The sequence below is a fragment of the Octopus bimaculoides genome, chromosome 20 (assembly GCF_046866305.1).
Source record: "Octopus bimaculoides isolate indiv1 chromosome 20, ASM4686630v1, whole genome shotgun sequence".
NCBI classification, from domain to species: domain Eukaryota; kingdom Metazoa; phylum Mollusca; class Cephalopoda; order Octopoda; family Octopodidae; genus Octopus; species Octopus bimaculoides.
Window position 1 is genome coordinate 23,523,123 of NC_142947.1, and position 27,738 is coordinate 23,550,860.

General features: G+C 33.5%; 1 protein-coding gene across 1 annotated transcript in view; it reads right to left on the reverse strand.

Moving 5' to 3' along the window:
* Positions 1 to 5,729: 5,729 nt before the first annotated feature.
* The window catches only part of LOC106879450 (hypoxia up-regulated protein 1), a 55,619-nt gene continuing 33,610 nt past the window's right edge, over positions 5,730 to 27,738 (reverse strand). Inside the window, exons 15-24 of the mRNA XM_014929006.3 lie at positions 26,051 to 26,192; positions 24,402 to 24,465; positions 21,951 to 22,021; positions 20,664 to 20,777; positions 18,897 to 19,028; positions 18,612 to 18,742; positions 16,969 to 17,179; positions 15,532 to 15,753; positions 13,589 to 13,826; positions 5,730 to 11,251 (exon numbers count right to left, since the gene is read on the reverse strand). Of these exons, the coding sequence (XP_014784492.1) occupies positions 11,160 to 11,251; positions 13,589 to 13,826; positions 15,532 to 15,753; positions 16,969 to 17,179; positions 18,612 to 18,742; positions 18,897 to 19,028; positions 20,664 to 20,777; positions 21,951 to 22,021; positions 24,402 to 24,465; positions 26,051 to 26,192 (1,417 nt within the window). The 3' untranslated portion in view covers positions 5,730 to 11,159. The remainder of the gene's footprint in view (positions 11,252 to 13,588; positions 13,827 to 15,531; positions 15,754 to 16,968; positions 17,180 to 18,611; positions 18,743 to 18,896; positions 19,029 to 20,663; positions 20,778 to 21,950; positions 22,022 to 24,401; positions 24,466 to 26,050; positions 26,193 to 27,738) is intronic.

Consider the following 27,738-nt stretch of genomic DNA (forward strand, 5'->3'; position numbering starts at 1 on the left):
TTTGAGATCATTGACAGTTGGTATCATCTCACCGCAGGGTAGCTTGGCTTGTGTTGCTGTTGCAATTCTCCATATAAATGATAGCAAAGTGTGTATCAAATGAAATTAAAATCCTAGTTCAGTGACAGATTGATTAAGTTAGTAAAGTTTTAACGCTGTTGGTAACAACATATTCTCTCTTCTAATTGAATATTGAAAAAGAGAGAAAATTCCACTCTCTCTTTTGCAAGAGAAATTAAGTTAGCTTGGCTCATGTAGGGTGCATGACATCACCTTTAACCCTTTCCAATGTCTAATATGTACATGTACAACCTTTAGACTTTTATAGAGGGTGAGTAATAGGGATGCTTGGGAAAGGGGGGTGGGAGGGTAGGGGAGAGGTTTCTCAACCCCCACTTCTCCTTTACCCAGTGGTATAATTGAGAAAGGTATAGAAGGCCCCCCCTCCTCTGAGAGGAGAGGTGCTCCCCACCTTTGCTGGCTAGTATGTAATGTTAGTTTTTAGCATACAATATTTTTTAATTTCTATCCAAGTAAAATTACTCACATTTGATTTAAAATAGAAACATCCAGTGTTAATAAGTTGAGTTGCTCTAAGAATATTAAAAGCAGGTAATGTAAGTTGTCGGTATATCCAAGAATAAATACTCACATAGGATTTAAATGTGAACCAAACAAGAGTAGAAAAGAATAATTTAAAGGTATTTTAGAGAAAGGGTCATAGGTCAAGTGTTTGTTATACATCATCCAGTGTGGAGATGCAAAGACAAAAAGATTTAAGAATTTCACAACAAGCAACAGGTGAGTGGATTCAGTTTCAAATCACCAGCAAAGACATGCGAGGCCCTTACACAGTCAGAAAGTTGAAAAAATATAGAGAAATTATCGACTTGTACGATGTATCATCTCAGAATATCTTTTCAATTGTGATAATAAAACAATTGTTTTCCTCACCACCTCACCACCATCAAAAATTAATTTCTCTTCCAAAGAGAGAGTAGCAGTATCTCTTTCTTTCAATTTTTCATTAGAATGTATGGAGACATTATGTTGTCACGAAAATATTTAAACTTTACAAACTTGATCGATCTGTAACTAAACCTGGATTTAATTTCGTTTTATACTCACTTTGCCAACAATTATATAGATAATTGTGAGTATGGTCTGTAGAAATAACTTATTTTAATGCAATGTTTATGTGTACATTTTCATGTTTCTCTTGTGCAATCACCCCTACAAATACGTGCACACAATTTTGGGAACTTAATCATGGCTGAAGTTCAACTTAAACCGTCTTACCTCCACCCCAATTTTGAAAGTATCGTTTAAGTTTTCTTTTGGAATTAAAAAAAGTATGTAAAAATAACTTGTTTTCCCACAGAACTTTTTGATGAAGTTAAAGGACGTGTACACCACCCGTTTCCAGATTTCTATGTTTTCAATATAGAAGAGTACAATTTGGTCCAAAAATCACGTTTTAGAAATTTTAATTGCCCCACCCCCACCCCAATTGATTTTTTTAATTTTTGAGTTTTTTTTTTTAATCCACGTAGCAAAATAGGAGATTATGAATCTGGGATTTTTTTTATGAAACACTCAATGTCCTTCCCCCACCTCACCCACCCATCACCTCCCCACTTTCAAAAAACTAAACGTCTGATGTTTCACACATGTGTAGAATTCTACTAAAATAGCAAATGTCAAAAATATCAGACCATCACCAGAAAATCCGACATGCTAGAAACAAGTAAATGACATTATTTCTGGAAAAACTTCCCTGCTTTCTAAAAAGCTAGAAGTGAAACATTTGGAGTCTTTAGCTTTTTGAAAATGGGGAGGTGATGGGTAGTGGAGGTTGGGGAAGGGGATTTGAGTGTTTCTTTAAGAAAATTTTTTTTTAATCTTTAAAGATTTGTAATTTCTGTATTATGTGGATTACAAAAAAAAAAAAAACAATTTCAGAAAAAGTTAAAAATTAAAAAATTGGGTTGTGGAGAGGCAAATTAAAATTTTGAAAACGTGTTTTGGGGGCAAAATCCTAATCTATATCGAAAACATAGAAGTCCATAGAAATTTTGGAAAAAAAAAATGGGTGCAAGGGTGCAAATTATCCAATAAATTATATTTTTAAAATATTCCCTCTACCCACTAATTCTAAAACTTTCCACTGTTTTTTGATTTTTTTTTTTTTTTTTTGTTGTTTTAAAATACGGACAGTCCGATTCTGCCATTCATTTCTCTTTATAAATAGACTTGACTATTAATTCTGCCATGAAGGGATGGGGCCAGTAGACTTCCAAGATATAGCCCCTCCAGATCATCATAGATCCTCCCCCATGTTTAACAGTTGGAAGAAGGCAGTCTAGGTCAAATGCTTCTTTTGGCTATCTTCACATGTATACTTGGCCGGTGGTCGGAAACAAGGTCAAAGATGACTTGTCTGAGAAAATAACATTCTTCCACTGCTGTAGGGACCAATTCTGTAGGTTTTTTACTCCACTCTAAATGCTTTGCAACATTTGTTTTTCAAAGGAGTGGTTTTCTGATTGCAGCCCTCCCATGAAATCTGGCTTTGTACAGCTCCTGGCAAACAGTTTTAGTGGAAACTGGGTTCTTGAGGTGGCCATTAAGCTCTGCAGTAATTTTGGGAGCTGAACTCTTGTGACCCTTTCTAACAATTCGCGTAAGAATCCGACGGTCCCTATCTGAAAATTTTGGTTTTCTTCCCAAGTTTTGTTTCAACAAGGAGGTTTTTCCTTTTTTTCTCAAAAGCTTTCATTACTTCCTGATACACCAAACATATCGGCTGTCTTCATTACACTAGCGCCTGCCATACAAACACCAACAATCTGACTTCTTTGAAAGTCCGATAGATCTGTCATTTTAATGAATTTTAATTACCTTTATCTGATGATATCTGAAAAGCAGCAGCAATTTCAGCAAAACATATTAAGTAACACTAATAATAAATCAAAAACCATAAAAATAAACAAGCTTTTGACAGTTTTATAGATATTCCAAAGTTATGATGCTAGGTGTTTCCATTATTTTGTTCAATCCCTGTATAAATTTATATAGTTATATATATATAAAGGTGTGCCAATCTCTCAAAGTAGATGTAACATGTGGAAGTGGGAGACCCAGGAAGACATGAGATGAAGTAGTAAAGAATGACCTCTGGATGCTGAACCTTTCAGGCAAGATGACAGAGAAACAGGATGCCTCGTGCGTTGCTCTCTACTCAAGAATATCCCAGCTCCACAACAGAAGTGTTAATTGAAGTCTGGTCCCCCTGGTGGAGAGGATCAACCTGCTTTCACACTCAACCAAACTTTCACACTTCAGCATTTAACTGGCCCAAATATTCTACTAGATGCAGTCTCTCACAGTTATGCAACAACATCATTGTGAAAATAAACAATCACATAATTGAAATTTTGAAGCTATGAGATAATGCCTTGTTAATTCAAAATGAAAATGAATAAATAAGCATTTCATTTGAAAGAGTAATCCCAATGTTAAGGGATTAATAGTCTTTTAACTGTCAATTTTTATACACTAATTTTTCTGTATGTTTAACCCTTTAGCATTTAAACCAGCCATATCTGGCCTGAATATTCTGTCCTACCCTACAATGTCATTCCAAAAGTAGACAATCATATCATTCAAAATCTTGAATCTACAAAATACAGGATTAGTTTAAAACAATGTTAATAAATAAGCATAACATTTGATAAAGTAATCTGAATGATGAGAGAGAAAGAATACTGTTGCTGATTGTAGATTGTATGAGGTTGGTAGAAATATGTCATATGAAAGAGAGAAAGACTATCAACTCTACATTCATACAAGTTGGTCAAATGACTCCCACAAAACAAGCTGTGTTGTTTAGCTCCATGTCATCTCTGAACAAGCAGACCCATAATTAAATCCACTCTTTTTGTCATTTAACTTTTTTATACAGGCATAATATAACTAAAACTACATTTACAGTGTCATTATCTTGAGCTGGTAGGGCATGATGTGGCTGCTATTTTTATCAAATTGAACAACCACACAGAAGTTCCCTGATGGTTCACCAGCTCAGTGATATAACTGCATCTCTTAATATTTATTTGTCTAATGGTAAGGCACAGGAGTGGTTGTGTGGTAAGAAGCTTGCTTCCCAGCTTCATGGTTACGGGTTCAGTCCCACTGCATGGTACCTTGGGCGAATGTCTGCTATATAGCTTCGGGCCAACCAAGGCCTTGTGAGTGGATTTTGATAGACAGAAACTGAAAGAAGCCCATTGTATATATATATATTTATTTTTGTGTAACTGTGTTTGTCCCCCCCCCCCACTCGACAACCAATGTTGGTGCAGCTAACTCCCAATAACTTAGCAGTTCGGCAAAAAGAGACCAATAGAATAAGTACTAGGCTTACAAAGAATAAGTCCTGGGCTCGATTTATTCGACTACAGGTGGTGCTCCAGCATGGCCAGTCAAATGACTGAAACAAGTAAAAGAGTAAAAAGATAAAAGCCTTTCTCTGCAGTAAAGGACATTACAAGCATTTCATAAACTATTGATGTTACTCTCTGTCTTACCATTTATTGTGGTTATATTTTACCAAAAGATGATCCAACAAATGAAACACAAAGCAAAATTTATCTCTGCTCACTCAGCTATATTCAGTGGAAGGTAGAATCATTGTTGTTTTTCATCTTGTTTTTATTTATACTTTTTTGAGTGTTTTTTTTTATGAGTATTTGCATATACATGTAGAAGGGCATGTGTGGGAAGAAGTTTGCTTCACAACAACATGGTTCTAGGTTCAGTCTCACTGTAGTGCCTTCTACTATATAGCCTCAAGCTGACCAAAGCCTAATGAGTAGATTTGATAGATGGAAACTGAAAGAAGCTCATTATGTATGAATATGTATGTGTGTGTGTCTGAGTGTAAGAATGAGTCATGTGTCTCCCTGTCTTGACATCAAATGGTAATTGTAAATGAGTGTCACTGTCAAACATACAATGCCATTTATTTACAATATTCTGTGAGAACATATTTGACCATGGGAAAATATTACCTTGCTTGGAAACAAAAAGGGCATCTAACTAAAAATCCTGCCTCAAATAAACTCTGACCAACCCATGCAAGCATGAAAAAGTGGAGGTTAAATGATGACTCTTGTGAGTGGACTTGGAAATGGAAAGTGAAAGCAGCCTGTCATATATTCATATATATATATATATATATAATGCGAGAAAATTATGGGTTGAGGGTTCAACCCACTAAAGGATAGTATCTATCCAATATACTGCTAGGGCAAGAACTATTCGGATAGAATGGGGCATGCCAAAGCTAGGCCGAAACAGCTGTAAGATTAAACTTCTGTTCATCCTCTAATTCCTTATGTACTTTGTACTTCTATCTGTAAACTCGGTTGGCAAAATAACATGGTTTGTCATAAACACCTGTACTTTGGGTTTTTTCTTTTTTTGTCACTTTAGCTATGAATTAAATTAATGAATTCAACGGGATACACTGTCTGCAAGTAGTTGGGTTCAGCATATTATCCTCCATTTTCTAATTGATATATATATATATATATATATATGTACATGTGAAGGGAGCTTCTCAACTAGTCTGCAAGTTGCTTTCTGATTTCAATCTATTTATAAAAGATTATGATGTTTATAGTAAGATAAAAGTGTGTTGTACATTTCTTAAAAATAAAATTTAATTTTAAAATAAAAACAAATGAAGATCTTTATTACTTTAGCAAGACAAAATAAAAATAGCATTTAAAAAAGACAATAAAAAAAAAAGAAAAATCGGTGCATCCCAATTGAAGTCAACTTGAGAAAAGATTGAAAACTGTTAGTGAACTTATAGATATATTCAATATCATGTATATTTGCATATGTGTGTGTGTGTGTGTGTGTGTGTGTGTGTGTGTGTGTGTGTGTGTGTGTGTGTGTGTGTGTGTGTGTGTGTGTGTGTGTGCGTGTGTAAAATACTAGTTGATGTTTATCAGAGAATTAGCACAACTTTGGGCTAGTCTCACCAACAGGTTTCTAATAGGTAACAAAACGAAAAAATACAAAGGAAAAAATTACACCAACAAAAGACCCTTGGTTAATGCATATAAAACTGAAGAAAGGTTTCTATATAGTGATTTGTGCATAGCACATGTTTAGTTAAGTCATTGAAAAAACAAATTAACAATGGTTTATAATAAGAAAATTAGATGTAAATGTTCAGGATATTCTTAAGAGCTTCGAGAAGTGAATCTTCACCAAGAACTCAATACTGTACCATTGAGATCACTACCCATGAACTTATACATGTATGTAGCATAATACATATGTAAGAATGTATTAAATATTAAACATGAAATCATAGGAACATAAAGATTAGATGTCTTATTCTACGACAACACAATGTCTCAACTGAACTGAGACTCACAAATGAGCAATCAGTAGCTTACCAACTACTCTTCATATAATTTCTTTCTTTTTTTACAGATGACAAACAGAATATAGGGGATTTCTTATACAAGCATGACATATCAGATCAGCCAAATAGAAACTGGCAATGTCTTCTTTTTAAGACAAACAGTTTTAAACAGAAAACAAAACCAATTTATAGCACAAGTTTACTGAGAATTTACCTGCAGTAAACTGACAAAGGAGGGAAAATAATAAGACTAAAAACAATGTATCAACAATTTTGTTGATTGAAATTGTTTAGTTATATGAATAGTAGGTTGACCACATTACATATAAACATCCTAAGCAGAAAGCTCCTGGTGAGCCAATTCTGATCTATTGTATCCATTTCTAATTGGAGATCATTTCAATTCATTTGTCATAACACACAAACAAGTGTTTTACAATCTCATTTCCATTCCCTTATAAATCCAAAGCCTTTTTTTTTTTTAAGAAAGGCATTGTATTCTGATGGCTACTTCATTAAACAAAGTTAATTAAATGTAGTTATGATGTTTAATAAGTTAAAAAAAATTTTTTAACAATTCTAAAAGCAAAAATAAAATGATACAATCAAAAGAATTCAATAATGAATTCAAAAGAAAGTTTAATATTAGAAAATATAAATATAAAAAAGACAAAAAAAAAAGCAACTTAAAAATTTGAAATAAATAGTGATTGTTCCTAGAAAATATCAAAAGGCTGTTTCAGGCTTACTCAATTCTTATTCTAATAGAAAGAAAATACTGACCATTTTTTAGCCACTGCTGTTGGTCATTTTTAAGTAGAGGGTTTTATAACACACGAGCAGTTTTAAATCAATGAAATAGTAATTTCTAACATTGGTACTCATCAGAAATTTTGAGGAAATAGTCAACTGAACCAATGCCAGTATATTACCACTGGTACTTGTTTTTATTAACCACAGAAAGTGAAAGTTAAAATTCACCTTGGCAAGATTTGAAATCAATGTGTGCAAGGGACATAAAATGCTCCAAAGCATCTCGTTTCACTAATTAACCTCTTCTGAAAATCCCACTACCAATTTGAAATGTCTAACAAAATATTTTAAAGTCTATTTTGTTGTCATTTATGAAGCAAAACTATTACTCCATGTTAAGCTAATCATTGAAGGAATTCAACAAGCAAATTTTAATTTACATTAGTGAAGATAAATCATCTAGAAATATGAAAAGATTGACTTTGAACCATGACAAATTAACCCTTCAGCATTTAAATAGACCATATTTGGTCCAAATATTCCTCTTGTTTTATGTTGAAAGTGACTAGATCTTGCCTCTCAAACCAAACCTACAATGTCATTCTAAAAATATACAACCACATTATAGAGGTCTCAACTCTACAAGATTAATTCAAATGTAAATAAATAAGCATTACATTTGACAGAGTAATCTGAATGTTAAAGATTGCGTAGCACTAAAGCAGTTGGCAGCTACTAAAACTTTGCATAAAACAAACTCAGAAATAAGGGGGAAATTATCTTACATACTATGTATCACTGGTTTCATCTTAGAAAACCAGAATAATATATAATTTTGAAAATTATATGAACTATTAGATAATGCTACCTACCAGCTAAGACATTAGAAGAGCTAAATCGAATCTTTGAGCTTAAGCCTTTTGACCCACTAAGCAAAGAAACTTAACATTCTATTTCTTATCTAACAAACCTTTCTTGCATTCCATTTCTGTTTGTCTTTAACCCTTTAGCATTTAAATCAGCTATATCTGGCCAAAATTTTCTACCTGTTTTGTGTTAAAACTGACCAGATGTGGCCTCTCACATTAACCCTACAATATCAAAAAATTAACAGTTACCTCACCAAAATTGCAAAGGTATAAGATAATGCACAATCAATTCAAAACAAATAAATAAGCATAACATTTGACAGAGTAATGTGAATGCTAAAGGGTTAAGAAAAAAACTAAGCATGATAATGAATTTCAAAATGAACGAATGTATTATGTCTGGTTTTCATAGTCCTATGAACTACACATTGAGGTATTAACGATGACAGATTTTAACTGGAAATAGTGAAGACAGAATGGTGTTGAGCAACTAAATAAAAATACTCCTTAAGAAGAGGCCTAAGGATTTATGTATGGGAGATAAGGTAAGGTTCTTCAGTTCAGTTGTTTTTAGGCTGAATTAGTAATAATCACTTATTTGTAAATAGTGACTGACTTGTTAGAGGTTGATGATCTGAGTAATGTAGAATTGAAAGGAAACGGAATATTACAGGAAAAGAGAACCAGCATAGATTAAGGCCTCAACACTGTACAACTTCAGAACACCTGCAACTCTTCATATCCATTACAGTCAAATTTAACCAGAGAATAAAAAAAAAAAAGAAAGACCTCACCACCCCAGTTCACAAAAGTTACTGTAGCATAGATTTGACTAAAACTTTTGATATGGTTGATATCTGTATCTTGTTTGAAGATCCTCAAAATAACAAACTTTCAAAGAATATTATAAGACAGCTAGAATTGTATTTGAATGCAACCAAGTTCTAATAGTAGATATCTAAGAGCAGACTTATGAGACTGGGACTTATCTAGGGAAACTGTACATCTTCACTTTTGTCTCCAAAAACACCAACTTCTGACAGTAAACCATTAAATTCATGAGCTATAAATATAATTTTAGTTTTTGGTTCAAGCCCTGATCCAGATTTGGCTGCCTATATGCTAAACAATACCTGTCTAAGCTAAATGGGTTTTTTGATGGTAGAGGACAACAACTCTCAGCAGCAACAAAATCAACTGACTTTATTCACTCCTCAAACTGCCCAGTTGCCATCATCTCCAAGTTCAGGTTTCTGGCCATACACTATCTCTGGAGCAACAACTCAGAATACTATAAGTCATATTTGACTCAATGTTCATTTTCTCCGTACATTGTAGCTGTAGGAGAATATGTTGGATGTTAATATTTGGAAACAGGACAAATTAACAATTATAGCAATTTGGCAAACAATTCTCAAATAATCATGCAAGCCCAATATGGAATTTACTAAGACCAAACACAGCACTCAAAATACTGAACTTCAAGTGGCAGCTGAAGACCATCTATTCCATCAAATAAAAATACTGAATGTACAACCACACTTATAATCTTCTGGCTTCACAATACCTAATTTAATAGTGACACATCAGAAGTCACCCATATCACCAGTTATGTTCAAATCCAGAGGACAAACTCTCAAAATTCAGTGGAAAATTCATGCAGTTTAGAAATTTGTCAACAATGGAAAGCCAAAAGCTAGCAATGAAAAGTCTGTATAATGGATGAATATCTGATTTGTGGTTGGTATGAATAATATGAGATAGTTATCCACCACCAGACCAGCTTATAATTATTAATAGAAAAGAATGTCTACCATAGAAAATAATGTGCATGCTGACACAAGTCTAATCTGAATTTTGGTCCTTACTAAACTGCTATCAAAGGTTTAACAGATTTGGAAATTGTCAAAATATGTCCTGATTACAATGGCACTACACATGATGTCCTGCTGTACAGATAATCATATTAATCTAAATATACTGGATTATAGAACCCCAGGAAAGTAGTATCACCTCAAATTGTAACAACTTCTTTTGAGGAAATATCAAAGGAAAAAGAAAACTGTGAAATTGTTAACTAAAACAGAAATTTCATTTTGGTTAGTTTGTTCAAATAGAAATAATTTATTGCCAAAGAATAAATTATTTAAAATTTGATATTAGTGTGATGTCCACCAGCAAAACAAGACAAGTTTTCTTGATACATACAAACAATTATAAAGGTAAGTTAAATACAACTTAAGAGTCAAGTATGGACGTTGGTGATGAAATGTATAAATAAGAGAACAATTTCATTACTCATGGGCTGTCCTGTCTACTTCCAACCTTAGTCAACTTTCAGTTGTAGAAACTAAGCCAAGTAGAGATAAGTGTCTTGAAGAACAAACTGTAGCACTGGTGACAAAAACTGACAACCCTTTACTAAGAAACATTTGATCCATTAGATGAGGTTTCCAAAGGATGAGTTCAGTGTTTTAACAATTTCCTACACAATTTGTGCAGGAACAAGTCATTAAAGAAATAGCCTTTATCTTTAAATTCTACACATTATGTCCAAACTACTTCATTGAAAGGATATTTAGATGAAAAATAAAAATTATCTTAAGAATGTGATGTCAGGAAGTGACAGTGAAAATGTACATGTTTGTAAACTATACATGTGTGCATAATAAATATTACTAATTATAATTTTCTTTTGTTTTTTTTTCTTTCTCCACCCCAAGGATATAGAAGAATGCTATAAGATGAGACTATCCAGAAAACTTGTCTTAGACCTCAAGTGGAGAGGTAGCAGGTTTTGCTACAATGAAGTAACAAGTTAGTCAAATACAACACAAACATTAAAGAGAAAGTTAGAAGATCTTCAGTTTTGTTTTAATTTAAAAGGAGAGGGAAACAACAGAAAACCATTATGAATCCAGTTTTATGGATTCTAAATAGTCAACCAGAAATTGTCTTTCAGGAATAGATAGATTAGATGTCTATATGTTCACACAATGACATGTACACATAAACATTCACACTTATATACCAAACAATCACACAAACAAGCACACACATCCTTCAGTATGTAATGCTAAAGAAGACTATTGTTACAATTCTCCATCATTCCTGTGTGGTGGTTTCTTTTCAGATTTTTTGTCAGTTTGTGAGTCAGCAGTGTCTTGGGAATCAGTAGTGGTTTCTGAAATGAAAATAATGATTTACACCTTTAGGTACAAGGCCACAAGTTTGGGGAAATCAATAAAATAAGTACCACTCAAGTAGTTGGGTTAGTTATATTGACCCCAATATTTGAGTGGTATTATTTTATTGACCTTCAGAAAAATGAATAGAAAACTCAACTCTAGCAAGATTTTAACTGAGAATGTAAAGGAATATTCATAGGATCAGATCAAATCAGATGAAGAGATCAATTTGAATCATAATTATATTCCATGACAAGGAAATTGTGAATGCATAAGAAGTTCACTAATTAAGTGGTTGAAACCACTTAATTAGTGCATGAAGTCCCGTGAAAATTATTAGGAACTATATAAAAGCCCATTGGAAGAGCTGTGCCTGTTCATCGTGGTATTTTTAATCTGCTGTTCAGTTTAATACCACCACCTAGCCTTTGGTGTGCCTTTCGCAGCATCCACTAAGTTGAAAGTAGTTGTGTCAGGTCTACTGTTTGAGCATCAATTTCTTCTGCCATTAGTTTCAGAAGCATAAAAAATATTATAGGGTACTCCGGTAACATCTATTTGACACATTTTCATTGATACTAAACTGACTGGACATTTGTTAAAACAGTTAAACGAATTACAGCTTCAAGCTATGTGTATAAAAGCATTCCAGCAAGCATTGGGTAGAACACGACTGTAGACCAATAAATAAAAGAAACTAAAATAAGCTTTAATTCTGAACTAATCGTATCACTACTGCATAAATCTCTCTCAGAGATTTAAAATGTATTATTTCTAATCCAAAAGTTTTGTACAAATCAATGCTTACCTCCATCCTCTGTCCCATCATTTCCTTTATCACCTGAGAGCAGGATAGGCACATACTACCTCCCCTGGCCTTCTCAGTTCTCTTTCTTCCTCTACCTGCTGTCTTCACCAATCACCTCCTTTTCTCCCCATCAATGCCCTCACATATCAGCCACAACTCTCGTCACTAAGCCTCTCCTGTATTTTTCTCCATCATTTGTTACAGTTATCTCATCCTGCCCACTCACCCAGCCCAAGCCTCTACATTACCTCACCTAATCTCACCACTCCAAATGTCCTTCAAGGGCATGTCCTGAGACATTTTTGCCATCATCTCTACCATTATCACTCCTTTCTTTTCCAACTGGGCTATCCACATTTCTACTCTACAGCAAAACACCTATATCTGTCCCCTCTACACCTTTAATTTCTTGTCTGGTACAAAGCCACACCCACTCAATATTACTCTCCCTCCCTGGTTGAGGAGATTTTGTCTTGCAAAGTACTTGGTGACCCTGTCAGTGCTGATGCCACGTAAAATGCAGAGGTGTTGGTGCGACTTAAAAAGCACTGGTGATGGTGCCATGTAAAAAGTACCCAGTATGCTCTGTGAGTATCCAGCTGTAGAAACAATGTCAAAACAGACAATGGAATTTGTGGCTTCTGGCCTTGCCAGCTCCTGTCAAACTATTCAACCAATACCAGCATGGAGGACAGACGTTAAATGACGATGATGAAAGATATATCTTCTCATGACATAATCACCATTAAGTTGCAGGCATGCATAGACTTGCAACAGCCATTGCATGCTCATTCACATGACTTACTCAATATCAATGTCAACACCCAGAAAGAAGTTTAAATTTCAATATAGTACTGACACAGTTACAGATCAGTAGTGTGTGATTTTATTAAAAACATATTTTTAAATACAAAATATGTTAAGCATTGCCATTGAAAACTGTTGCTTCCTACTCTAGGGTTATCAAGACCAATTCAACAGCAGTACATCTAGTGCTTAGCTAAGAAGAAATGTTGGTCCAAAATAAAAAGAACATCCTTTTTCAGCATGCATATCAAATATGTAAGGCACCACACGAATATGGCTCTCCATTTTGTGTAAACATTATTGTTTCTTTGTGATGTATACAGAACCAAAATGCAAGTGATCACCTGTACTGCAACAGAATGAATTTGAGCCAGCACATGGACTTCTCCGTATGGTTGACTGAATTGCAAAAAGTAACTGCCAAATCCCCATCAAACCACACATTGCTATGTTAAATATGGAAGGATACAGTGGACAATGTAGTCCTGAGAAAAAAAGACCAAATAATCATGGCTGGAACGCTTTTGTATATCTTAAAATTTCCAACACATTTTCAAGAATACATTTACAATTCCTGTAGAACAAGCTATTTTATCTATGTATCATTATCTTAATCACACAAAGTCGATATTTTGTTACACACACACACACACATATATATATATATATATATATATATATATTCAAAAAAAGAAAGTAGAAACATTTATGAACTTACTTTCAGTGTCACTATCTGTTTTGACTTTCTCACTATCTGCTTTTTCTGTGGAATTGGTACTATTAGTTGCATCAGGTTTCACCTTGGGTTTTGGTCTATAACTTTTTGCCTTATAGACTAAATAGTTCACCTCTCTATCCAAGTCCCTAATTTTAAGAGCTATATCTTCAGTTAATAATTTAGGTTTCTCATGCAGTGGAGTTTTTTCTTGTTCTGCTAATATGTTTTTGCGCCAAGCCTGAAATGTAAAGTAAAACCATTTAAAGTGGATGCAGTGAGTGAGAAAAATCTTTATATAAAACTAAAGATAAGAACTTGGTTGCTGAAAGAGGGCAAATCTGGGAAGTTACCGTGGGGGCCTGTGCACATTGAAAATTAGAAAAAAATAATGAAGACTCATATACAAAAATACCAATTCTCCACTAGTTAATACTGGCAATAGCTCAACTTGCTAGAAACAGCAACTAAAACAATACCTAAGATTGTCTTAAATACACTATTTCTGAAAAATAGCATCATGGCCACAACTGACTGAACTGACCTGAGACTAAACAACAGGTACTAATTCACCACACTCAAATGTTGACATGTTTCTGGCAACATGATTTCTACTTTATCATTGACACAGATATGACTTCTATTCTTGTTTCATCATCATCATCGTTTAATGTCCATTTTCCATGCTGGCATGGGCTGGACGGTTTGACTGAAGTCTGGAGAGCCAGTGGCTGCACCAGACTCTAATCTGATCTAGCAATGTTACTACAGCTGGATGCCCTTCCTAACACCAACCACTCTGAAAGTGTAGCGGGTGCTTTTTACGTACCACTGGCACAGAAGCCAGTCCAAGGACACTGGCATCGACAACATTCAGATGATGCATTTTACATACCATTGGAACGAGAGCCAGTCAGGGGGCACTGGCCACAGCTACGATTTTGGTTTTACTTGACTCAACAGGTCTTCTCAAGCATATCATATCACATCATCGAAATCTCAAAGCTATGAGATAATGTACAATTAATTGAAAATACTGTGAAGAAATAAGTATTACATTAGACAGAGTGATCTGAATGCTAAAAGATTAATCAACTGGTTCACATCACCAGAGAAACGGAGATCACTTGAGATGACAAAACAACAGAAATTATAAATGTGCAGTGAGAAGAATTTATGCTTTGTAAGTAAACCAAGTAACTGTAATTAATGACAACTACCAATGAGATATGCATATACAAACACATCTATATGAGAGTGAAAAAGGGAGAGGGAGGGAGGGAGAGAGAGAGAGAGAGAGAGAGAGAGAGAGAGAGAGAGAGAGATGGGGAGAGAAAGAGATGGATAATTTAAGGTGAAAAGAAAAAGATTTTTATTTTAATACTGTTTTATACCCACAAAAGATATGAATTTTGTAAATGTGTTCATTTGTGTATCCTTCAAGCAAGTAAGTGCAGCTAATTTAACAATTCTGAGGTGATACATCATCGTTTAACGTCCGCTTTCCATGCTAGCATGGGTTGGACGATTTGACTGAGGACTGGTGAAACCGGATGGCAACACCAGGCTCCAATCTAAATTTGGCAGAGTTTCTACAGCTGGATGCCCTTCCTAACGCCAACCACTCAGAGAGTGTAGTGGGTGCTTTTACGTGTCACCTGCACGAAGGCCAGTCAGGCGATACTGGCAACGGCCACGCTCGAAATGGTGTCTTTTATGTGCCACCCACACAAGCCAGTCCAGGGGCACTGGCAACGATCTATACATGTAAACCAAATATATTGTATAAATGCATATCAATTAAGAACACAACAAACTTTATCATAAAGTTTGAATTTATAAGTATAATTAATGATCCAGAAATCTTGTATTTATCAATTCACACACTACTACTGAAGAAACTAAAATAACAAATGAAAAATAAATTCTTAAAATATTTTACTCACATAGGTCTCATTGATGAGTTTACCAAGAGTATTCACTTCTACCTGAGTGAATACAGGATCATCTCCTAAAGTATGATTATAAAGATTTTTATAAAAATATTCTGTATGGTTTAGTAGAGACTTTAAAGTGTCTAGCATAACTGGTCGGTCTCTCATTTCTTTCACTCGAAACAAGAGATCCTTTGACGCTGCCTTTAATATATTCAAACGTTTTACATATTCCTTTAAAAAGAAAATAAAGAAAAATATATATACATATATTGTTAAAGTCAAACATTTGTAACATATTTCATATGTATTGTTTATATAAGTTAAATGAATTAAGAAAGCCATACAATACAATTTATGTTACTCACTTTCCAAAATTGTTTATTCAAATGAAATTTAGGCACAACATGCTCCATTTTTAGCTTGAGAAATCATAACAGGAATTCTGATGTTTATATATAAATATATATATATATATATATATATATATATATATATATATATATATATATATATATATGTGTGTGTGTGTGTGTGTGTGTGTGTGCATGTCTGTTTGTCCTGTGTATGACTGTAAACTACATCCGGTCATGGGACTATGGTTTGGGAGTTCCAGGGTTTTCAAGAGTGTGGAACCATTTCTTAGCCACTATTGTTCCCAGGTCTATTCTGACCCAGAGTAGTAGCACTTGTTAGGTGCTACTAAAACAAATGTGTGTCTAAACTTAGTGTAAATATAATCATATGTTCACCCTATGATTTTCATGTGACATAAGGATAATATAATAATTACTTGAATGTAGAGTATGAGAAATGGTGATGGTCAATCTTTGCCAATGACATTAGATGAAATTAAACTAAGATGACATTAAATAAAATTAAACTAAGCTATATATTGTGCAATGTTTTCTAAAGGTTTTAAAGAGGTCTTATTCTAATATTGGATGCACTGGGTTTGATGAATCAGCATTTAATATGTATTTACATAAATTCTTAGAGCAGTAGCCTTGCATAAAATTAAACATTCAACTGAGGTAAGTCTTCAATTTATTTTCTAATTAGGCTGATAGAAGTAAATTAGAATAAAGTTGTAAAACAAAATTTTTTTTTAAACCCAATCAAATCACTCAAGCACTGAGTGGAAGAGGAATGTGCACTTATATTGTTTTGGTGGGTTGAGAATAATACAAGCCTCATATAAGAGTTACAACAATGTAATGACAATATATAAGAAATGACACTGCATTTTGGTTAGATTATAACAATGATTTATCAAGTTGATATGAAATGCAAAGTTGTGGTATGCATGCCTTTAATAAATTGGAATAATTGATCAAGAAAAAAGTGTAACCAACATGGAATTAAAACCAGATATAAGAACTTGTTTCAAAACTGATCCTTGTTCAAAAGTAAAACTAACAACAAAATGTTTTTTTTTTTTAATTTTACCTCTGTTTTGGTGTTATCATCTTGCTCATAGAGCCAATCAGAACTCTCTGAACATTCTTTTCTAATAGCTTCCCTCTGTTCCTCAGTTGAACACTGAACGTAATCATCTTGTGATAACTTATCTTGCATGTCAAATATGTAGGATTCTAATTCATTTTTGGAATGTTCAAGAGCTCTCTTCTCGTCATCTTTTTTCCTAAGTTCAGCTAAACTGGAAAGGAAAAAAAAATTCATTTGATATAAGAGAAAAGGGAAAATAAACTTTTTTAATGTCCAGTATATATATATATATATATATATATATATATATACACACCTTTCAATTCTTTTTTTATTATCATATTCATACCAAAATCTTTACCCAGAGGAACATTCAATTACTTGCTCACAAGCAAACTCCAGTAAACTTTTTAAGCTCTAATGCACTAATTTATCATATCAGAAATCTCTACTGCTCATGAGCTATCAGTAATATTGCTCCTTATTTAGCTACAGGAAATAATGTCATTTTTCAATTTAGATAGTCACTATCTAAAGGCAAGTGTATATATTCAAGATATTTGGAAATTAGGGTAGTCTAATATATTTCTTAATCATTTATTTCACATTTTGTCGTTATTCATAAACATAGTATGTCATTTAAATATACAGCATCTGTCCTATGAAACAATATTCAAATGTACCATATTGCAATAATGCTTAGAACATACTACTTATCATAAGTGCCAATCTACATCATTCTGTATTATCTATGCTGAAGTCGATTAATTATTGAACAATAATTAATGACAAAGGTGGAGCAAATACAAACATTTATGTTGTTTTTTTTTGTTAATCAAAATTCCATTTAGAACTGAGGTTCCCATATAAGAAGCCTATCAGCTGTAAAAGAGGCAAAAAAAGCACTAGACTTTGATTTTATCCAAAAGACCAGAAGTCTCTACATGTCCATTCCACCCACTAGCAATAGCAGTCAAATCTCTTTCAAATCACATTCTACTGGCTTAAAGAAACAAAAGTAAGACACATTGGATAATTTAGTCTGAGATATACTATATAGCAAACATGGTGGGATGGTCATTGCTGGAACTTATTTGATAATAAGCCTGTTAATTAAAAGTGATGTTGGGATTGGCTACAGAGCAACAATAACTATCAGTATAAAATTAAAAATAAATTTCTTTTATATATAAGTCAGGCATGCATTGTTCAATCTCCTAATAGTACCATCTCATTCTTATGACACATTTAGGATGCCAATTGTAGAGATTGGGTTGATATTTTTAGCTGTTCTTGAGACCATGTAAAGGCTCCTAACCTCTCAGCCAATGAGGGAGCCCAATGTGATTGCTTGACTGACAAGAAAGAGCAGTTAAATCTCTCAAATCACATCCATTGTTTTATAAAATGATAAACTGGACAATACAGTGACAAAAAAAAAAAAAATGATGGTTATGGTTGGAATGCTTTTTAATCAGTTCTGCTTAATTAGGGCTAATCTGGGACTAAACAATGATGCTATCTTTTACATAAATATGAATGTGGAAAACAAACAAAATTCTGATAATTATAATAGTGATAATCAAGTATCAATGAATTTTTTCAACAATATAATCCACTGAAAAATATCTAGAAAGACTTACCGATTTTTAGATACTTTCAATTTTTTTTCTGCAATTGGTAACAAATCTAGAATCTTTATTTCCATTTTCAGATTTTCTTTTAATATCCCTGGTTTTTTAACTTTAGAAGTTTCGTCTTTTTTGGTGGTGCCCTAGTAAAATGTAAAAGAAAATATATTCTTTTAATTCTATTTACTTTGAAAAAAATGTTTAGATTTTGTGATATAAGATGATGATCAATAAATAAATCTGACTTGTCTACAGAAAAGTGGACATTAAAACAAGGATGATGAAATTCCAACATACTTGTGTTGTATTAGTTTGATTTTTGTCACTTGGTTTTGTTCCATCTTCTTTTGGGGTTTTATCACTCTCCTTTTGCTCCTGTTCAGTTGGCTTTTCTACTTTCTCACTTTTCTTTTCAGCAGTAGTATCTTCCTAAATTATACAAAATGCAACAAAAATCAATATTTTAAATATATTTTTTTCAACGTTCTTTAAAAAAAGGTTGGACAAAATGTAATACTGTTTTCAGTTACTTTGCTTCACATTCTGATTTAGATACTACTGATGTTGACTTTGCTCTACATCCTTCCATGGGTCAATATAATCAACCATTCTCAACATACAATATGTATGGCTTGTTCCTTATCTTAAAATCAATATTCTTTGAGAGTAAAAAAAAAAAATTCAACATGTGAACTAGACAAAATTCTGAAACTGAACAAAATAAATAAAAAATTTACATCAATTATCCTTTACAATGTATTTAATTCAATTATTTTATTTGTTGACTTTACCATACTATCAGATAAGTTTCTTTAGAGCTAAATAAACTTCAGTTTTTGGAATACGTGTTATAAGATTGCATACCATTGTTTTGTTCTTAAATTAGCATTCTTAAGTTGAGTGGATCAAATTAGCAGACATGCCATTATTTTAATCCAAAATAATTTCTCTGATTGACTTTCTGACCATGAGTCTTGCATTTTAACTATAAACTATTTTAGTAAAAATAAAACAACCACATTTTTAAAAATAGAAATAATATATTTCTGAATCTTTCAGAGAGATTTATGCAGTAGCAGCATGATAAAGTGATAGTATGTTGTCAACTTAATGTGACAGTCCCATAAAAGGAAAGAATGCTACTCTTATTTAGCCCTAGGAAACACCGTTTTCTGTTGGACTTGACACATTTCCTGTGTCCTTGTGTTTTCCAAGTGGAGACAAGCACCTCCACCCAGTAAAGCCAGCATCCAGAGACTAGTTTCAGAGTCATTGCTCATCATCAGTCTGGAGTAGTTGACAACACGCTATCACTTTATCGTGCTACTGCTGCATAAATCTTTCTGAGATTTAGAAATATAATATATCTATTTTCAAAAATCAGTGAATGTATTTCACTTGAAATATGTTTTCAAAGGCGGATAGGCATCGACAGCTAGCAAGCCATGCTACTCCAGACTGATGATGAGCAATGACTCTGAAACTAGTCTCTGGATGCAGGCTTTGCTGGGTAGAGGTGCTTGCCTCCACTTTGAAAGCATAAGGACACAGGAAATGTGTGAAGTCCAACAAGAAACAGTGTTTCCTAGGGCTAAATAACAGTAGCATTCTTCCCTTTTATGGGACTGTCACATTAAGTTGACAACATGCAACCACATTTTTGTTATTTATAATATATATATTATGCATTTCACTGATTTGCTCATGCAAACATAGGAGATATATAACTGTTACATAATGTGGTTTTTCCAAAACTTATATCTGCTCTTTCTCACTCCTGTTGCCAATCACTCAATTGTAAAGAACTTAGCATTTAAACCAGCTATATCCAGCACAAATATTCTACCCACTTTATATTCAAATCATCCAGATCCAGTCTTTCACATCTACAATGTTATTCTAAAAATAAGCAATCATATCATCAAAATTGCAAAACTACAAGAAAATGCATGATTAATTTAAAACAATGTGAATAAATAATTACAACAAAGTAATCTGAATGTTAAAAGATTAAAAAAATATATATTAAATGTAATAATGATCACTTTTCTAATTCTTGCATACCTTTTGAGGTTTCTCCGATTTCTTCTCTTTACTTTGCCCATCTCCACTATCTTCAGAGCCTTTTTCAGTGGGCCCTGTTTCTTTATCAGCAGATGCTGCCTTCTCGGCAGCTCCCTGAAACCAATAAAAATACAAACCAGTATTACAGCAAGAATACCAATTATCGCAATTCAATGAAATCCTTTTAATGTTCAGTACTCAAATTCACCACAGACCACTTTACTCCAAAAATATGGTAGACCTAACAATTTCTAACAATTTTTGCAAGAAACAATACAAAAAACACACAACCTAACCTTATTTAAAAAAAAACTTTTTGGTTCCTCCAAACATTTCCATTTTAAATACCAGTTAACTTTTTGAAAATCAAAAGGAAGTACACATACCAGACAGTATTAATTACTAGCAAGAACACAATATTTCGTTTTCCAACCATATTATACATGCCAAGTATATTAAAGGTTGACAAGTTAATATTGTGACGTACTTTTGTGTCAGTGGTGCTATGTTCTCATTTTTAAGTTTATCTACACAGATTTTCTATAGAATTCAGAGCCAAGTCGTAACTTGCAGCGCTGGCTCTGAATTCTATAGAAAATTTACAGAGCTGAACTTAATAATAGTAGACAGCATTCAAACCGATCAAAATAGGAGTCAATGTGGGAGCTTCTATGCAGTTACTCGATCAATTAGAAATAGCAACCAAATCTCCCTAAAATCACACCCTAGTATCTTAGAAAATGGGAAAGATACATTGAATAATGTAGAACCTGACACACAAACTGATGGGATGGTCATGGTTTAACAGGCTTTGATCAGAATATTAAATTGGTCAACAGGTTAAGTCTATCACACAAGGAAAATCAAAGTTACTTGATCACATTATTATTAGTTGTGATCATTGTAAATTAATTCAATCTATGAATATTGGTGAAGAACCAAGCAATAATTATCTATTTCAATAAAATCTTAACAAATACAGCTGAATAAAATGACATTTCTTCATAAATAAATTGACTGATTTTTCAAATCAAATAACAATACAGGGGCAAAAAGAAGTCCCATTTATTTTCCTTTTCAATAAAATTTTCAAACTGTAAGACAAATAAACAGGTGTATAAACAAAATTAGAGAAAAATTAGAAATAAAGAAGTTAAAAAAAGAAATTATTTTGTAATAAGTGAAATAGTAAATGAATAAAAGCAAAAAAAAAAAAGATAAATAAAATGGAATGTAAAAGAACAAATTGTGAAATGTTTCATAGTTTATAAGAGTTTCCATTCTCACCTCTTCATTGACAGACATTCCATCACTTTCTTCATTTCCTCGGAAAAATCCACTCAAGGTATTACCCAGTTCTAAAATTTAAAATTTACAAGAATGAATTGCCAACAGCCAAGTCGGTACCAAATCCTATATTTTTTTTACATCACCACTAGGATTATCTACTTCCACTAATAATACTATTTTACAAAAAGCAACAAAATAGAACCTAAAAATACAAAATGATCATATCATAGAATGCTTGATTATTGGGTTTCCTCAGTCAGGGCCGACCTGGAGGTTAATTAAGAATGTCCCTATTAAATACAATAACCATTCAACTCCTGTCAGCATAGAAAAACATTAAGATGAAATGTTACATACATCTGCATTTAACATACATTACCTTCTTCAACAATGAAGCAAGTAACATGTTCCATCTAAAGTTGCACATAACACAGGAGGGTTGGAAAACATGACTTAAAATCCATAGTTGAGCACCTTCATGCCACAGTAACTATAACGGTATCAACTTTACATGACCTCTATTTAGCTAAACTACACTTAACCCAGTTTTGTAAATGACTACAGATAACATGTAATAAGTTTAATTCTGGAATATTAGTGATGTAAATGATAAGGCAGGTTTACCATCCACAGTGTTGAGGCTATGACTAACTTGTCATTTTGTTTTTCAGAAATAGTGTCCTAAACTAAACAAGTAACAAGTCCTTTTATAAGACAGTAGAGCATGCTTTGAGGGAGATTTGGCTCACTTGAAACCCAGTGATTCCAGCTGTTAAACTTAAATTTCAGATTCTGTTCACTTGAACATATTAACAAAATCCAGCATGACCACTAATGACTATTACTTCAATGATTTCTAACAGAGGTACAAGTCGACAAATCTAAGGCCAGGGCATACTTCATTGTAACACCTCCCAGTACTTCAATGCTGCTTATTTTATCAATCGTAGAAGGATAAAAGCCAGCTGCTATAAATATACAAGCCAACCTCTCTAAATTTAAATAGGAGTAAACCCATCTACAGAAAATCATTTTCTAATAAAACTAAAACAGAGTACTGGGCAAAATACATGTAAGGCATGCTGTAACACTGACTGCTCCCCCCACTACCTTTATTAATAACAATAATCTTGTCTGTAACACATCCAAATTAATCAAAGAGCAAAAGTATCTTAATAGAGATAAACAAGTGGGGACCCAAAGGAAACTGGAATTTTGCAATATTATTTCATTCACTTAGTTTTACATGTTTACACTTTTATTGCTTTCAAAGTATTCTCCATTTCAAGCAATGCATCAGTCCAGATGCAAAGATGCACCACATGGTTGTAGGACTACACTTGATGACACTGATCAGTATACTGATGCTTGAGGGTTGCATCAAGTGACTTCTAGTGGCAGAAACCAGAATTACAACAGGCTTGTCCCACAGTGAACATTTATGGTTACTTTTGGGTACCCCCTCGTATTAAGACACATATACAGTAATCCCTTGTCTACCGCAGGTGTTACATTCCACACCCCCACACCCCCATGACAGGTAAAAATCCAAAGTAGAAACAGTATTGTACTGAATATTTTTTAATTATTTTTATAATTTGTATACATTTATTTTATTATAAATGCAAAAAAAAAAAAAATACTACAGAGGAATCAACATAAGCTTAAATACTAAACTCTGATATGGTGAGGGACTACTGTATTTTCAAAGTAATGAACCTGCATAATCGCCTCAAAATCTTGGATCATTTAACAATATTATGATCTTCTGTTCATGTTTCCAAGTAGATGTTTTGTAGATGAAGTGGCCACGATATCTTAAAACACTTCTATTCTTTATTTTATGTATTTGAACACTGTCTCTTATAACCTCAAAATAGTGATTAAAGCCAGAAGTGTTGTGTGATATGAATAACACTTTGACCATTAACTTTATCATGGCTTAAAGGAGAAAGGACAGCATGTATGACATTTTTGCTACTGAGATTGGTGTAGCAGTGAGGAAGACACCACAACTCAGGGTTGTGGGAGTAAAAAGCACTACACCATGATATCAACTTAATCCTAGATTGGGGGGGGGGGGTCTTGTAGAAATGTTCCTAACAAAGTGGAATGGATTCTGCTAAAGTCACTCGAGATTTAAGTAGTGGTGTTACTAAAGCAAGAGTACAATTCATCTGGTGGATCGGTTTAAAATCACACCCAAGCCTTGGCTGTGAGAGTTATGATGGAAGACACTTTCCAAAGATGCCATGCAATGGGATTGAATCCAGATCCATGTGACTGCAAAACAAACATTTTAACCACATTTACAAGGTAGCATCCAGTAAAAATAATATTTTCTCAACTCTTGGACAATTATTTGCAGATTCCATGTTATTTCAGATTCTATTTTTTTTTCTATGTTTTTATCTAGGAAAGAACCAGATGAAAATTGTTGCTACATACTTGACCAAGTTGATTCTTCATTTGCATTTACAGCATCAGGTGCTTGTTCAAATATTGATTCTGCCTGGAAAAAAAACATTTGGTTACTTAGTATTTAGCATCATATTATTGGTTTACAATGCCAACATCATTATGCATGCAGTTTATATTCCACATTTATATACACAATGGTAAAGATTTATATATTATGCACAGAAAAACATAAGGTTACTGGGTCCCAGATATGAAGGGCAAGTTAATTCAAACTCAGGAGTAAACATACTATTTCATATCACCGACAAAAATCTGTTTTAAATTTCCATATTGGCTATTGGTGACAAGTTTGTCTTTCCTTTCTAAGTATATTTATTGGAATACGTAAGGATAAAAAAGACAATGAAAGCAGCAGTAGCCATTTTTGTTTTCTTTTATCTGTCCTGCTGATTCTTAATGAAAATCTAGTCAATTATCTGTGCAGCTACAAACAGATATGCCACAGGCCCCATCCCCAACCATTGACTACACCATAGATTCCAGATTACCAAATGGATCACATCAAACACAATCCTACCAACATTTAATGGTTGTTATTTAGCTCCACTCATCCCTGATTGAACAGACACGATGAAAGGCATTCTAGCTAATATGATTCCTGTTTTTGTTTCAGGCATAATGTATTTAGAACTACATTAACCAAAGTTGGTAGGATGTATTTTAAAGGATATTTGACTTATTTCTAGCAGGTTAAGCAACTAAGTAGAGATCTTTGTCATTGGCTCAGTATTTTTGATATCTATGTTATATCAAAAATATATCTATTTTTGATATCTATAACAAGCAATTACTTGAATGAGACCTTCATAACATGGATTCATTTTTATGTAACCCACTCACAAAATGTGATCTATTACAGATAGAGTTCCAACACACCAACTATATAATTGAAACTGAAAAATCTATGGTGTGTCTATAATTTCATGATGTCAGTGTTACAAATGTCATGTGTGGTTTATTTCCTTGAATTTTTAGAAGTAGGTAGTACAGGACTCACATCCATTAGCAGACAACTCATAAAGAAGCTACAAAAACATTTTGAGATATTTGACACCCAATGGTACTTGACATATTAATAGCTAGATAGATAGATAGATAGATTGCCTTCAGCAATTACTAAACTGTTTAGCATTTAAACCCACCATATCCAGCCCAAACATTTTACTTGTCTTATGTTCAAATTGACCAGATCCATCCTGTCTTACCTATCCTAATGTCATTCTAAAAATACACAATCACATCAACAAAATCTTGAAGCTACAAGAATTATGCATGGTTAATTTTTAAAAATATGAATAAATAAGAATTACATTTGACAGAATAATGTGAATGCTAAAGGGTAAAAGGACGTTTATAAAAGAGTAACAGAGTTTAGCTGATAGAAATACACTGCAATAAGAGGTTAAAACATGTAATGGTCTAGGCAGAATGAATTACCAACAGTAAGTAGGTAATTTAACAACTTTATGAAGATCCTCTGGCATTTGGAGGGTTTTTGGTGGGGGTTTACATTTTTAACCCCTTATAAATTGATATCATTAATTTTTTTCTCATAAAATTTCTGAAACCTGCAATTAAACATTTAAGACAATGAATAAATAATGAAAGAGTTTTACCCCATCTAAGTGCAACAAGCCACTTTCATCCATGCGGAAATGCACACGAACACCTTTATAGTCAACAGCTGTAGTATGTTTGGCATAGGCATCTCCAACTCCAGTCAAAGAGATATTTTTCAAGAACATTTTATGAAATGATCTGCAAAAAAAACAAAAGTGAAAAAAACTGACAATAAAGTGTCATAGGGAAAAGAAAAATGTTCTCCATCAATACCTCACTTCCTGCTATCATCCTCAATATCCTCGCAATGCAGCCCCTACCCCCAAGCCTTTCTTATATTTCTCTCTATTTGCTACAGTAACCTCATCCTGCCTACTCACCCAGCCCAAACACAATCAAAATAAATGTTAACTTTGTAAAGACCATTTTATGCATGTTTATCATATGCATTGTGCACATGCGAGAGAGATATTTGAATAGTCTTCATTTGTCTGATTAAGTAAAGAAATATTACAACACACTTCCTAGTTTGAGAAGCCATCAATCAGTCATCTATTATATTCTTAGTGTTGAGAGAGAAGTTAGGCATAAGAGGAATTAGATGAAGTGTGCTGGTTTGGACATGTGATGCATATGGATATAGATATAGACAGTTGCATAAAGAAGAGTCAATCTCTTAGAGTGGGGGGAACTTGTGGAAGAAAGAAAAAACATGAGATGAAGTATTGAAGGCTGATTTCAAAAAGCTATGCCTTACAAAGATGATAATGGACTGAGATATCTGGCACCTTGCTGTACTCAAGACCCATCCTCCACAGCAGAATTGATATCCAAAACCACCTTGGTAATGCTTACCTCCATCCTCTCTGCCCCATCAACTGTTTCCCCAATCTTGTGAGAGTAGAATAGCCACATACTCCATCCCCTGGCTTTCTCAGTTAACTTTCTTCCCCAACCTACTGTCTCCACCCATCACCTCCTTTCTCTGTCTTCTCTTTTCTCTCTGTGCTGCTCACCATTGGTGCCAAACACTCCCAGCTTCCATCTTCTCATGAATCTGTCTCGTGACAGATACCTCTTCTCCAGCCTGATCTTACTACTGAGGTGGTAACAAAAAAAGTTAACTAACCCCTGGCCAGATAGAAAGGTGTCCGTCACTATGCTTCTTACATGCGTACAGCTATGCCTGTGCCTATGTGCAGCCAACAATTTGTAATTTTAATGTTATATAAGTATATCTATCCTATTTTGAATAATTTTTAGTAGATAACATAAAACATAAAAAATCCTAATAAATTTTACTAGAATTTATTTGTAATCCATAGCTGTGCTTTTCCTTCATTTCCTCTTAATTGGAGAAAATATCTAGGGTGCAAATATCTGACAGCAGTTGTCCTACAATCTACAATGTTAGATGTAAAATGATAAAGAAAAAAGACAGGGCGGTTGCGATTGGAACACTTTTGATCCTAAGTCTGCTCAATGAGAATCAATCCAAAGCTGAACAACAAAAATAAATATATAAATCCAATCCAAACACAGCAGCTCTCAGTGAGGATCATGGGGTAAAAACTCTGAGAGAGAAGAATCTAAATTATAGATATTTTCAGTATCAATAGACTAGTATATAGAATTACTTTACCATCAAGACATATAAGAGCAAATAAATAAGATGTAAAATCTACCCATTTTACAAGAATTTCAATAGCATAAGTGTAATGGTCTTTATTACTGTGTATCTGAG